Source organism: Eptatretus burgeri, chromosome 4, assembly GCF_056783735.1.
Source record: "Eptatretus burgeri isolate ZD-2024b chromosome 4, Ebu_testis_v1, whole genome shotgun sequence".
Taxonomy (NCBI): domain Eukaryota; kingdom Metazoa; phylum Chordata; class Myxini; order Myxiniformes; family Myxinidae; genus Eptatretus; species Eptatretus burgeri.
In genome coordinates, this window is record NC_140964.1 from 2,400,802 (window position 1) to 2,415,605 (window position 14,804).

Here is a 14,804-nt window from a genome sequence, read left to right on the forward strand (position 1 = left end):
TCCCCCAGGCAGATGCCAGGCCCATCCCCATCTCCTTGAGATGATGGTCAACCTGCTGCAACCATGAGGCACGTGGTCGGCCCACTGGCCTCCTCCACTCATGAGACTCCCTCACTGAGAGAATCTGGTGAGCAGGATCAGCGTCAGGAAAACGAGCCACATGTCCATACAGCCGCAGCTGACGCTCACGGACTATGCAGGTAACAAATCTCATCCGAGTCTCTCTCAGCAACCGCTCGTTGGACACAAAATCCGACCAGCGATAGCCAAGGATTCTTCGAAGAGACCTGGTACCAAAGGAATTAAGTCTCCGTCTCAGATCCTTGGTCAAAGTCCAAGTCTCGCACCCATAGAGCAAGACTGGAAGTACCAAGGACCTGAAGACTCGGACTTTCGTCCTCCCGCACAGGTACCGGCAGCGCCATACCCCATGATCCAGTGAATCCATGACTCCCCAGGCCCGACCCAGACGTCTATTGACCTCTGACTCTAAGCCAGCAGAGACATGAATATCACTGCCAAGGTAAGTGAATCTATCCACGACCTCAACATCCTCACCACAAACAGACACAGACAGGACAGCAGCATCCAAGATGTCACCGAAAGCCTGGATCTTAGTTTTGACCCAAGAAATCCGTAATCCCAACGGCTCCGACTCCTCATTCAGCACCTCGAGGGCCCCCAAGAGGATGTCTAAAGTCTCCGCAAAGATGACTGCATCATCTGCAAAATCAAGGTCCGAGATCTTGACATTCCCAAATGACGCACCGCAACTTGATCTCTCCGACATCCTCCCTAAAATCCAGTCCATACAAGTGCTGAAAAGTGTGGGGGCAAGTACACATCCCTGACGAACTCCAGTAACAACTGGAAATAAGTCAGAGATGGTACCACCACACTTCACAGCACTCTCAGTACCAGAGTAGAGTTCAGACATCAGATCGATCAGTTTCGGTGGCACCCCACGAAGACCAAGAATCCTCCAGAGGACATCCCGATTCACTGAATCGAACGCTTTACAGAGATCAACATAGGCTGCAAGCAGCCCCTGCCGAAACTCTCGTCTGCGTTCGGTGAGGACACGAAGTGCAAGGATACGGTCAATCGTTGACCTCTTTGGTGTAAAGCCTGACTGCTCTGGACGCTGGTGCTCAAGCAGATGGTGGCGAACCCTATCAAGAATTATCCGAGCAAAGACCTTGCCCGGCACTGAGAGCAGCGTCACCCCTTGGTAGTTGTTGCAGTCTTGGCGATCACCCTTCCCTTTCCAGAGAGGGACAACAAGGCCCCTCTTCCAGTCAGTTGGGATGATGCCTGTGTTCCTGTGAAAAGAAGAGCGGCACAGGTTTCTCTGGGACTGATAGGAAACCTTCCCCACCTTGTTGATTTTGGAAGAGATAGTGAAATGGCAGCAACAGAATGTGTCATTGATTGAGGCCAGAGTATACTGGACTGCTCTGCATGGCCAAAAAGGGTTCAGCTGTTTGGATACCCTCAGGCAGCATATGTTTGTCTCTTCAAAATTAGACCTTAGGTCACTGCCAGCAACAGAAGATGCGTTTTACTTCCTTGTTTTAAGAGCATTGTATCAATTGCTTCTGTATAGACGTGCACATCTCAGTGACCGAGCACTTCCCCCAGCCACAACATTTGGCAGAACCCTTATCAATGGAAAACTGGTCCCAATTCTCATGTCTAAGCCAGCCAAGCCAAACATAGACAAAACGGTGTCTTGCATGTGCAAATTATCCAAATGTCTGAAACGATGTTCATGCAAAAAGGCTGCTGTGCCTTGCTGAGTGACATGCATATGCCTTGGTCAGAGAGGTTCATGTGGTGGAGTTGTTTCAGAGAGTGACTCTTCCTCTGAAGAGGATGTTTCATGTCACAATATTGTGTTAATCCATTTCTAATTTTATCTTCCTTAAAACCATGGCATGTAAAAGTATGTTCATGTTCCTGACCCCATTGATAGTCAAGCATTTCTGAGTTACATAAATCTTTTGTTGTTTGACATATAACCTTGTCAATTGTAGGTAGGTTAAATCTACACCAATTGTGATATAGGAAATGAACTCCTCTTTAATATGAGGGGTCATTTGTGTATATAGGTTTAGTGGTTATGATTTTAGGACAATATGAATTACCCCTACCCCCACCCTACATCTTCGCTTTTGCCAACATTTTGTTATCAGAGGGGGCTCGCAAAAGTGTTGACTGTGTTGTTGCGCAAGAGTTTCACCATTGCCAACATTGGTTTTCATATACTCAAAGGGTGTCTCTTTATGAAAATCAACACAAAAATTTTATAGCAGACCGGGCAATTTTTTTTTAATTTTGATCGGTTGGCTCCCGGACTACTCATACCCCTCCCTGCTGCAGTGTACAGCAACATTTGGTGAGGGCCGCTCTCTCCACCACACCTCCCCCTTCCTGGCCTCTTCTCCCCTCATTCATCTCTTCCCCCTCCCCTCCATCATCTCTCCCCTTCCTCCCTCCCCTCTTTCCCCTCCCTCCCCTTCTTTCCCCTCTTTCCCCTCCCTCCCCTTCTTTCTCCTCTTTCCCCTCCATCCCCTTCTTTCTCCTCTTTCCCCTCTTCCTCCTATTTCCCCTCCCCCCTCTTTCCCTTCCCTTCTCCTCTTTGCTTTCCCTCCCCTCATTCCTCTCTCTCCCTCCCCCTCTTTCCCCTCCCTCCCCTCTCCCCCTTCCTCCCTCCCCCCTTCCTTCCTCCCCCTTCCTCCCTCCCCCCTTCCTCCCTCCCCTCCCCCTTCCTCCCTCCCCTCCCCCTTCCTCCCTCCCCTCTCCCCCTTCCTCCCTCCCCTCTCCCTCCTCCCTCCCCTCTCCCCCCTTCCTCCCTCCTCTCTGTCTCTGTCTCTGTCTGTCTCTCTCTCCTCTCCATCTCTCTCCGCCCACCCCCTTAATACCCCCGTTATCAAAGCGATGGGTTGTATTTGCTGGTGTAAATATATATATTTACGAAACTTACCTGGGTAGATGATGGGGAGTGGGGGGGGGGGTGTGCTTGTGGGAGTTAGGGGTAACAGGACTTTGTGATCACCCTGGAGGGTTCATTGCATCTCTCTATGGATGAAGTTCATTTTGCAATCTCTTGGTCTCAGTTCTCATGGTCATGGGCGCAACTGACAGTTGCAATTCCACGGGGTTTCTGCAAATCTCACAGGATTAAAAGAGTTGGACGAGTGACCATGTTGGGCCATTTTAAAATCTCTACAAAGTGCCAAAGCCTTTGCAGCCTCGTGAAGGGTCATATTCAATGATCCTGACTCCATTCATTAGTGGGTGAATGGTAGTGTCCCCCCCCCCCCCCACAAAAATATACCGGGCATTGCCGGGCAGCTCTGCTCGTCTGAGATGTTATTGAAATTTGCTCCAATCGGTACAAAGTTTATTGATGATCAGCTGTTCATGTAATTCCCTTTACCTACTTGATCCTCTCTCTCCCCTTTTTTATCGAGGGCTTTTTAACTCCTCACAGTTGACATGAAATTCGACTTTTTTAAATGTTAAACTCCTCGGTGGAGGTTTGATTTCAATCAGAATATTATTTTGGGGTGAGTTAAGACTGCAAGTCTTCCACAATGATTTGTAGGTGAGCGATCGCCGGCACCCTGGCCAAATTCAAAATCCCTGCTTTTAACCTACATGGGACACTGCATCAGCGGTGCAGCTGTGCCCCCAGCAAATGACGCTACCCGCAGCCATGTGCTGTACATGAAAGAAGAGGAAGGATGATGACTTCTGCACCATTTGCTTTGGTGGAGGAACCATTGAGATGCAGAACTGAAAGCACCGACGGACCAAACCCACTTGTTTTGATGTGTGGGATGTAGATGTAGATGTAGCTGTAGATGTAGCTGTCGATGTGTACATATTGCATATGCAACAATGGAAGATGATATTTATTTATTTATTTATTTATTTATTTATTTATTACATCTTCATCAGATTTTGTAATCCTTTTTGTCTTCCTCTTCTCAGCCCCCCTGAGCCCATGCCCCCCTTTCATTCCCCACTGTTCTAAATCCCTATTTCTCCTTTAATCTTTCCTGTTTATTTATTTATTTTCTCTAGTAGTTATCTCAAGCTCATGATTTATAAATCCAGCTCAAGCAGGACGTGGGCATGAGGAGAGATTGGTGTACTTCTTGAACTTGACGACGAAACCAGGAGACTTTTGATCAATGAAAACGGTTTCTTGGATCCCACCTTTGAGTGATGGATTAATGAGGGAACACAAAATTGACCAACCCTTCCATCGTTGCTGATTCTCTTCCCATTTGATTCTCTTCTTTGTCTCGGTTTTCTTTTTCAGTGACTTCCTCCACCGTGGCATGCACAACATTTATTAGCACCGAGGGTGCAGGTTTCAATCGAGATTTGCACCTGCTGATGGATGGTGAGGCCAGGTTTGGCCCAACGTCAGGGGTGACGTGGTTCCACGCATGTCGTGTGTGTGTGTGTGTGCACACAGGTTTGTTACGATACTCAGAATCCAGCGTGGGAGGAAGCTTTCACCTTCTTCATTAAGGACCCAAACAGCCAGGAGTTGAAAATCCAGGTTTGCTCGGGGCAAGATATGGCATTTCGTCCATTATTAATTTCTGGTCTTGACATTTTTCACATTGAAGCTGCGTGTGTGTGTGTGTGTGTGTGTGTGTGTGTGTGTGTGTGTGTGTGTGTGTGTGTGTGTGTGTGTGTGTGTGTGTGTGTGTGTGTGTGTGTGTGTGTGTGTGTGTTTTAACCTCTGCGAGTCTATGGCAACCAGTCTCAGTGGCAGAATGGTTAGAGCGTCCGTTCTGAGTCTGGATGGTCGGTGGTTCAAATCCCGTCCGAGTCATACCAAAGACTTTAAAAATGGTACGTGCTGCTTCCTTGCTTGACGCGCAGCATTTTCGAGGATAACGATAGAAGAAGTCGATGGCAAACCACGGATCAGACCTTTAAAGATCCCAAAGCGTTTTCACAAATTGTCATTGGCACCATGTCCAAATTTCGAATTGCTGCCTCAATGCGCACTGCGTCAGCGGATCAACCGCGTTCTTATATATGATGCAACCAGTAGTTGGGTGTTGCACACAAATGAATGTCTCGTTGTAATGCATCCCCTTTGTTCGTCAGAATATCATTGTTTTGTCCAATATACCACCAACCACGGCTTGCCTCACATCCTTTTGACGATGATGTTGTAAGTCGTGTTGCCCGTCAGTTGTTTTTTTTTTTTTTGAATTGTGTGAATCTTGGATAATTGAAAGCCAATCCTTCTGCACTAATTTCCGCTTCCCTTTTAGAAGCAAATTTTAGTCTTTCTTTTTTTTCTTTTTCTTTCTTCTCGTTTGAATGGTTACTTTTTGTTTTGTGAAAAAGGTCATTTCTAACACACCAACTTGCATAATGTGACGAATCGAGTAGTCTTTCGAGTTGAATTTTAGCTCGTGACCTGATTTGTCCATTTATGACAGATTGACGACAACCAGATACAGCAGCTGTTGGGTTATACCACTGTTCCTCTTCGCGACCTCCTGGTGGTCAAGAACATGTTCCTTCAGCAAAGCTTCGCACTCGCCCAGTCGGGGCCTCACAGCACCGTCAACCTGAAACTCGCTCTCCGGGTGAATAACATAACATATAGCACAACTCTGAATCCATCAAAGAAACAGCTTGTAGTTAAGAGACTTCATACTTGAAATTGAAAGTGCCATCAGCTGCAACAACCTCTGAAGGCACATGACGTCCTCCTACGCCCCACTCCCTCATCCTCGGTCCCCCTTCCTCCATGCGCACTTCACCCCGCACGTCTCCCCAACCGAGAATATTGTAACACCCAGCGCCGATTGCCTCCATGGTGGCAGAACAAGACGAGTCGGTAGTCGAAACAAGACCTGAGCTGTGCCTCGGACAATTGCTCTAGTCGGTGGTCTTTTCACTCTTTCTCCCCATGTCTTGCAGGGAATGCTCGCAGCATACACTACTACCTCAATAATGCATTCACCGAAGACCTGAGCATAAATGGACCAATTTAAACACAGACATAGTGGGGCTAACTTTGCAATCATTTCTGGGTGCAGTTCCATGCGTTTGCCCTTCCATCCAAGGCAGAGAGTTTGTAGTCATTGGTTATACAAAGTGGAGGCTTTGTAGTCATTAGTTGTAAATTGAAAGTTAATGACTATATGAAACGATTGTTTTTCTAACTTTGATACATTGACTCTTGAAATATTGAACCACTTTAATATGACAGGCACAATACTGTATTTGGACATACTTATTGGTAATGTATCGCTGGTCTACTGGTGGTATCATTTCATCGTGCCGTCATTATTGATGGGGTTCATTCAAATAGACGCACATGTATGACATCATTGTCGAGTGATAAGTTCACCGTTTCACATGTATGTAAATGCTTTTGGATATTTTTTTATTAAAAAAAAAAACTCTTTCTTGTGATTCTCAGATCTTGGTCCTGGAAGAATCGGAAGTTGATGCATCAGAAAGGGACTCGAAGACGCGTGATTTATCGGACATGCCGTCACGTGAGCGTGATGAGATTGCCAGCAGGACGATGCCTTCAGAATCTCATCGGGAAAGCCAGAATGACGCGCAACGATCAGCAAGCTTTCGATCAAGCCGTGCACCCTCGGACAGACATGATCTTGCACCCGCGCCCAATGGCAACATCACTAGCTGCCGGGACAGGGAAGAAACTCTCAGCACTGCATCCGGCGTGTCTACCCTGGCATCCACTTCTGACTTGCACAAACGCCTTTGGTGTGCTTCCTGTCGCAACTTCCTCATTATGTCTGACTCCTCATTGATGGTTCTTCCCCAACACAGATTTATCTGTCATGCCTTGTCTCAAATTCCTCGACCTGCTCTTCCCTTTCCTCGTGGTCCCATGTAAACTTTTCCTATTTCACATGAAATGTTTCAATGATGACAGCTGTACAATGTCTAAACTCTAAAGCATTCCTTTTGTGTTGCAGACAGGCAGAAGTTAAGCTCTGTTTCGAGGATGTCGGTCATGAAGTGGTCGTAGTGGATGTTAAATGCAAGTATTCTAAGTGCAGTGAGATTTTATTTTTTAATCGATTTATGTTTGTTTTACCACCAGCATGGGGTTTCCCAATGTCTCCCTGGGTCAAATTGAGATCACAGTGAGATATAGCGCCCAGCGTAAGAGTCTCGTGGTGGTGATTCACACCTGCAGGTACAGAAATGTTGTCCCCCTCACATACCTTCCATCCTCACAAATCGTATCTGCCATTTCACTGAACCGCTGGCTCCTGTTTCACAACATTGCAATTTCCACCTTTGTCCGCGTTTCTTGCTGCACGGCAAAATTAAGTGCAGTAGGCCATTTGGCCCATCATGCCTGTGCCCTATCCACATTGTCGCAACCCCACATACTGTTGATGATGCTAGTTTTTTGCAACTTGCTCAAAGCATAAATTTTTTTTGCAGATCACTAGCACTCGGTGGCCTGCCCTTCTTTACTATGCGGGTGGTTCTAATTTGACCTGGCTTTTCCCCTACAATTTTAACTTCCCCCAATCAGATTTGACGCATGTTCATTTATGAATGGACATGACGAACGGATAGTGTTCGGTCAGTTAAAGTGAGATTCTCACCTCGCTGCTTAATGTCAGCATTCTTAATCTTGTAACATATTGTTAATTCTACACACTTTCATGTCCATTGACATGATTTGTTTTGCTGAGTCGAATATAAGTGTGTCCTTAACGGGCAATCGTCACCATGCTGCACAGCCAATCGTCTGTAAATTTTAACTGAGTTGATGTTTTGTTGACCCAAAATGTAATAATTATTCATTATTCCGCAATCTTTATCTCGCACGCTGCCATCTTAACTCGCATGAAAGAAGGAAGCACATGATCATGGGGATTGGTCAGAAATACCATAAACACAACTTCCAACTTCCCTCAAATTATAGGAATCTCCTTTCCATATTACTTTGCCTTTTTTTTTTTTTTTTGGAAAATGAAGTCCAGGTCAAACTTGAACCACTCTCATACATTTTCCTCCGATATTCAGCGATAAACACGAAGCGTGATTGAAGTTTACAAAGTGCTTCCAAAATTTCACAATTCCTCACCAATTAAGCTAACAATTACTACAACAGTTTTAGTGGTAGAAATCCCGATGGCATGAAGAATAATGTGTGCAACTCATGTGACCTGCAGCTCATCTGATTTGTGGTGTATTCATGACATGTTGTGATTTTGCGCTCATTTCGCACCACAGGCAATTAATTGCACGCATGTCAGAACATCCAAACACTTACGTACGGATCTACGCCTTACCCAGCAAGAGAAGGAGGAAAACTAAAGTTGTGAAGAAGGTTCCAAACCCAACGTTTGATGAGACGTAAGCACGCCTCGTGGCGCACCTGAACGTGTGTGGTTGTCATTATGAGGCAGAGCTTGCACCGCAAACGTATGTTCTGTATTTTCGATAATCCCCCTTTCAGGCTCCATTATTAGGGTACCCTGTGAGTACAGGGTACCCTATTGTTTTTCTTCTGTTTATTATTACGCATTATTATTATTATTCTTCCGCCGGCATTTTGCACCCTTTTTCGCTTTAAAAATCATTTTCTCTGGAACACTAAGTCCGATCGACAGGAAATTTTCACCATAGTATGTATCTTTTTTGATAGCACAATCACGTTATAATTATGACGTCATTGGTCACGTGGTACGGTCGCCATCTTGAAAAAAGCGATAAACTTTGGACATCTGTATCTCGGAAACCGTGCAATGGAAAAAATTTTCGTTTGATACATTTTACTAAGCTCCCTATGGGGAACACGTGTGATTTTTCGTGACGTCATAGGTGAAGCGATATACCGGTGAAAATTCGTCAAGTAGAACGCCATATGGGAAAAATCTGAAAAATTCTGAGCATCATCTACGCCAAAAATCACTGACGAAAATGTTTTTTTTGACGTCATCGATGACGTAATTCGGCCGCCATCTTGTTTTTTAGTGTTTTTTTTTAAAATCTTCTTCTCCAGAACGGCTATGCAGATTAAGGCGAAACTTTACACGCACATTCCCCCTGGAGGTCCTCTTTCAAGTTTGTTAATTTGTTGTTGATACGTCACATGGTTTGGCGGCCATCTTGAAAAAACCCTAAAACCTTCAAACATCTTCTTCTCCAGAAGCGCTTGGTCCAATGAAGGCGAGATTTCAGAACTATATTCGTGACATGTATGCGATGCAAGTTTGTTAATTTCAAAGTGATAGGTCACATGGTTTGGCCGCCATGTTGGATTTAAGAAAAATATTAAATAAAGTTTTCTCTGGTATTTCATAAGCCATCGAAGCGAAAATTTGCAAGTGCCTTCCTCGCTCAAGTCTGCATACATGGTAAAAAATTTTACCTCAGAAGTCACATGGTTTGGCGGCCATCTTTGATAGAAAAATAGACTTTATCCGATTTACACAAAACTTCACACACTTGTTCGGGTCGACGATGGAAAGCAGAATTTAAATTCATGATATCCTCGGTCACAAGGTTCGGCAGCCATCTTGGATTGAAAATGAATAAATTTTAAAAATCTTCTTCTCCAGAAGGGCAAGACAGATGAAGACGAAACTTCACAGATATATTCCCCATGAGGTCCTTTCTCAAGTTTGTTAATTTGTTTTTGATCGGTCACATGGTTTGGCGGCCATCTTGAAAAAACCCGAAAACCTTCAAACATCTTCTTCTCCAGAAGCGTTGGCCCAATGAAGGGGAGATTTCAGAACTATATTCGGGACAGGAAGGCGATATAAGTTTGTTAATTTCGAATTGATAAGTCACATGGTTTGGCCGCCATCTTGGATTTCAGAAAAATATTAAATAATGTTTTCTCTGGAACCGCTTAACCAAACGAATCGAAAATTTGTAATTATCATCTAGCAGGCAGTATGCACGCTTGGTAAAAATTATGATGTCACACGTCACATGGTTTGGCGGCCATCTTGGATTGAAAAACGCACCTTTACCGATTAACACGAAACTTCACGTACGTGTTCCAATACCCAGTTGGAAGCAGAATATACATTTCTGATGTCATAGGTCACATGGTTCGTCAGCCATCTTGGATTGAAAAACAATATCTTCAAACGCTCTTTTTCTCTGAAACGCTTGAACAGATCCAGGCTAAACTCCACCACTATGACCGCCTCTCCATGACGAATAAAAAGTTCCCACCCCCTTTTGAGGTACGATGCAACGTTTGGCAGCCATATTGGATTGAAGGAAAAATATTAATTAATGTTTACTCTGGAACTACTGCATCAATAAATGTGAAACATCAAGTTTATGGTGGAACGCTCATGCGGAATGAGGGTTTGAAATTTCAACGTGATCGGGCCCAGGGTTTGGCAGCCATGTTGGTTTTAAGAAAAATATTAAATAATGTTTTCTCTGGAACTGCTTAACCTGGAGAAGCGAAAATTTGCAGTTATCATCCACCATCGTGTTTGCACACGTGGTGCAAATTATGACATCACAAGTCACATGGTTTGGCCGCCATCTTGGATTGAAGGATAAATATTAATTAATGTTTACTCTGGAACCGCTGCCTCTATATATGCGAAACTTCAGATTTATAATTCAGGTGACATGCGAAATAAAAGTTTAAAATTTCAACCTGATCGGTCACGCGGTTTGGGAGCCAGAATTATTTAATTATTTGAATCTGGAAGCCAGTAATAACGAAATTGAATGCTTTGTGCTGCCCAGTTCGTAACTCATCTGTTCCGTGCCGTCTCGAAGCAGGCCTGTGTTTGTATCACTATTAAATAATGTTTTCTCTGGCACCGCTTATCCTTTCAATGCCAAACTTTGCGACTGTCATCTGCAGAAAGTCCCATGTTGTATCAAAGGCGGACGGACTGGGTACCCGGTCATCACTGCCAGCAGTTATAAAGTGGCAGTTCTAGTTATTATTATTATTATTATTATTATTATTATTATTATTATTAGCATTATTATTAAGCTTCCAAACCGACAGGCGGGGAGTCTATTTTTCTTGTTTGGATTATTGTTATTCTGGTTCCTCCGATTTTTTTTTTTTTTTTGTATAACAGCATTTGAAAAAGCCGTTACAGCTGGCTATGCTAATATGCGCAGGTTTAGTTGGCAACATTGGAGAACACCCTTTTAAAATTTTGTCCTGTATTGGTGGCCATCTTGGATTTTGTCCCAAACACCAAACAATCATCTTCTCCACAACCGATTGCCATGAAATTTGGCACACGGCTCGAAGCACCCCGAGGTGGTATTGAGCTGTGAGTTTGAAGCTCCTGCTCTAAAACTCTGGAAGCTGGTCACATGTAAAAATGGTCGCATGAGCGCGGCGGTGGTCACAGGTAAAATGTCCTTTCAACATTTGACTTTTATCAAATTCTATAATATTGCTGTGGATTCTCACCACTCCGGCGTGCGGGCGACCGCTTTTAGCTAATTGCGGCCACGCGCCCACCGACCGTGGCAATCCAGTCGCAGCTTTCGGATCAACGCCGAAATCCAGCTACGGGTGTGTTTTTAACCACACCACAACCTTGTCAACGCGCTGCCCGCACGCTACAGGGTCGATCACCGAATTGTCAATTTACCTAATTATTCACGCAGACAGACTACCGAGAGGTTGTACCTCAATGGGACCCGTGCGGACACGAGCCGCTTTTAAGCAGCTCGCCCCGTTTGCGGTTGCCGAGCGGTTTATTATCGCCAAGCCCCGTTGGACCCGATTATCTTATCGGCTATAAAAAAAAAACCCCCGCTATTTATTCCGAATGCAATTACGGCAGTTCAATGGAGGAAGGGACGCAACGAGCAGGTGAATATTCAAACAATGAGGACATTTATTTATAATGCAGGCACGTATGTAATGAATGGGGGTAATGGACAAGACACGAGCAAAAAGACCTACAGCCGTTGTCTATTTACTACATACATGCACTTAATTATATTTATCGGACAAGGCGCCACAGACTTCCATGCAAAAAACCCCAGAAAAGAACAGGGAGAACAGGGCCCATAGGCCTTTAATGTTCCGCGGAGCTGTGAAGACCGAAGGAGCTCCGCGAGACCGTGCAGGTTACCTGCCACCCTCGTGGTGACTCGCTGGGCCGTGGTTCAGCGACCCTCGGTGTGTCTCGTCGTCAACACAGCAGCTGGTGTAGCGGCGACTTGGTTGGTCCAGGCCTAGCCGTGCGGCCTGGTCGATCGGGCCTACCCGACGACGCCTCAGAGGAGTGACCGGGCCTTGCTCTTTTAGAGTTGATGCTCACTCCTCAACGTCGCTCGGACCGTCCCGGGGCCCAATCACCTCGGACCGTTATGTCGCTGGCTGGCGACTTCTCTCTGGCTGCCTCCACCGACCCACAATTCTGCACAGCACTGCAGGCTTGGCTGGACTCCAGGCTCCAAACTCCGAACTGCAGACTCTAGACTCCACTCAACTCCGATCACCACTCAACTCCGAGCTCCATTCCAAATGTACTCTCTGGGTTTCAGCCCGGCCTTTTATTGGATTCTGGGGGTGGTGTTTGGTCTTTCACATCTGACCCTTCACCCCCCGCTGGCTCCGCCCCTTTTGTCATTCTGATCCGATCTTGCCGTCAAACCCGGACAACGTGGACGTGGTAGAAATCACCGGCTTTCGCTCCAACAAGGGAGTCCTCGCGTTGTCGGCAGAGATGCCGTTCGTCTGTGGATGCCGTTGCTGGCGAAAAGATGGCGGCGTTTGTGGAGATGAAGGTGAGATGTTGTTCGTTGTGGCAAAGGTGGTGAGGAGATGTTGGCGGTCGTGGCGAAGGTGGTGAGGAGATGTTGGCGGTTGTGGCGAAGGTGGTGAGATGTTGGCGGTTGTGGCGAAGGTGGTGAGATGTTGGCGGTTGTGGCTAAGGTGGTGAGGAGATGTTGGTGGTTGTGGCGAAGGTGGTGAGGAGATGTTGTTGGTTGTGGCGAAGGTGGTGATGAGATGTTTAAAATAAAGATAGGAAAGAATAACACCACCTCAAAGGTTCACAGCCCGGCTCACGAATAATTCCCGTTAGACATCGGTGGGGAAATCCAATCTGGACACACACTTATCGACATAACTGATCTCTGAGAAACCTGAATGGCGTTCTGTGAATTTCCACAACCGTAACGATATCATTGAATACCCCATGAGATAGATTTTACTGTGAAGCCCCGTGAGTAGTTCGTTGATTGATGATGAAGGTTTTGTTTTTCACAATTCTATGAATATAAATCCCTATGGTAAAATGGCCTCCAGAAATGTACCTTTATCCAAGTGGATAATATCGCTGGCCCTCTGTCTGAGGTTTGCTCCAATGTGTGGATTATTTATCGAGGGATACTCTACGTATGTTTTATCCCGCTGACAATGGATTTGGGCTCTGTTTTCCCAGAAAATGTACGAATGGGCTACATGTGGGTGACGGATTTACACTGCTTGGAAGTGAACAGCACTGCTTGTGGTTATTATTATTATTATTATTATTATTATTATTATTATTATTATTATTATTATTGGACCACGCATGCAAGTGCTTGGTCTCCTATTGTTGGTGTTTTATTATTATACTTTTCGCCAAATTTTTGTGGAAGCTGTAGCGTCGGCACCGCTGCTCCGATTTAATTGAAACTTCACAGGAATGTCGGGGCGAACGGGAACTGATGCATATTGTTTCCGAGTTTTCATTTTGCAATCGCCATGGCAACCAGCTTGGATTTAGGCAAAAACTTCAAAAATCTTCTTCTTCAAAACCACAAATGCTATCGATTTGATTATTTTCAGGCTCTGGTCAACTACCCATGGTGCAAAAGAATTGTATAGATGACGTCATCGGTCAAGTGGTTTTCCAGCCACGTTGAGTTAAAAAAACAAATTTTTACGATTGACACGAAACATTTTTTTCTGTCATTTGCACCACAATATGAACTTAAATATGAAATTTCGTTTTGATCGATCACATGGTCTGCCAATGACAAAGAAAACAAAATTGATGAAAATTGATGTCATAGGTGACACCATCTTGGAGTACTTTTCCATGTTGGTGTAACCTTAAAAAAAAGCTATTTGTCCAGTACTGCTGCTCCGATTAAATTGAAACTTCCCGTGCAATGTTGGGGCAAATGGGAGGGTAAACAAATGGGAGATCAAAGGGTAAACACGAAGGTACGTGACCCAGAACGTCTCCAGATCCAGTTTTTTAAAGTCCTCTTCAGCCGAGAAGTTGAACTTTAACTCAAGAAACTCCTCTTGCACTTCGTCTGAAATATCAGCTAATTCACATTGAAATGGGTTCCTCATGAATTTCCAGGATTCGCGCTTCTCATCTTTATCCGGAAAGTATCTGATGAATTCTGCTTTCAATTCAGTGAGATGAGTAATTATCTGTTTCTTTAACTCAGAGTCAAGGTAACTGTGAATGAGAGCAGAATCCAAGTTGGTAAAACTGGCTGTGTTTCCATCCTGAATTCGACATTTCCAGAGGTCGAGTTTGGCCATGAAGGCTCGAATGACGTCATGGTGCATGATGATGTTGATGTTTTTCCCTTGGAGTTTGAGGTTGATGGCATTCACCACTTCAAAGATGTCCACCAGGTAAGCTGGAGATAGCAAAAATCCTTCAGCCTGGAACTTGTCAAGAAGATCTGCTTTCTGCTGTGAATCTAGAAATGTTGCCACTTCTTGTTGTAGTTCCTAAAGCTGTCCAAGCATGTTTCCCTTCGAAATCCATCGTACGTTCGTGTGG

General features: G+C 45.0%; 1 protein-coding gene across 1 annotated transcript in view; it reads left to right on the forward strand.

The window, feature by feature from the left end:
* The window catches only part of LOC147027332 (extended synaptotagmin-2-like), a 92,757-nt gene that overhangs the window by 69,563 nt on the left and 8,390 nt on the right, over positions 1-14,804 (forward strand). The window contains exons 15-19 of the mRNA XM_085876669.1: positions 4,493-4,579; positions 5,481-5,630; positions 6,473-6,786; positions 7,130-7,225; positions 8,281-8,403. Of these exons, the coding sequence (XP_085732795.1) occupies positions 4,493-4,579; positions 5,481-5,630; positions 6,473-6,786; positions 7,130-7,225; positions 8,281-8,403 (770 nt within the window). The remainder of the gene's footprint in view (positions 1-4,492; positions 4,580-5,480; positions 5,631-6,472; positions 6,787-7,129; positions 7,226-8,280; positions 8,404-14,804) is intronic.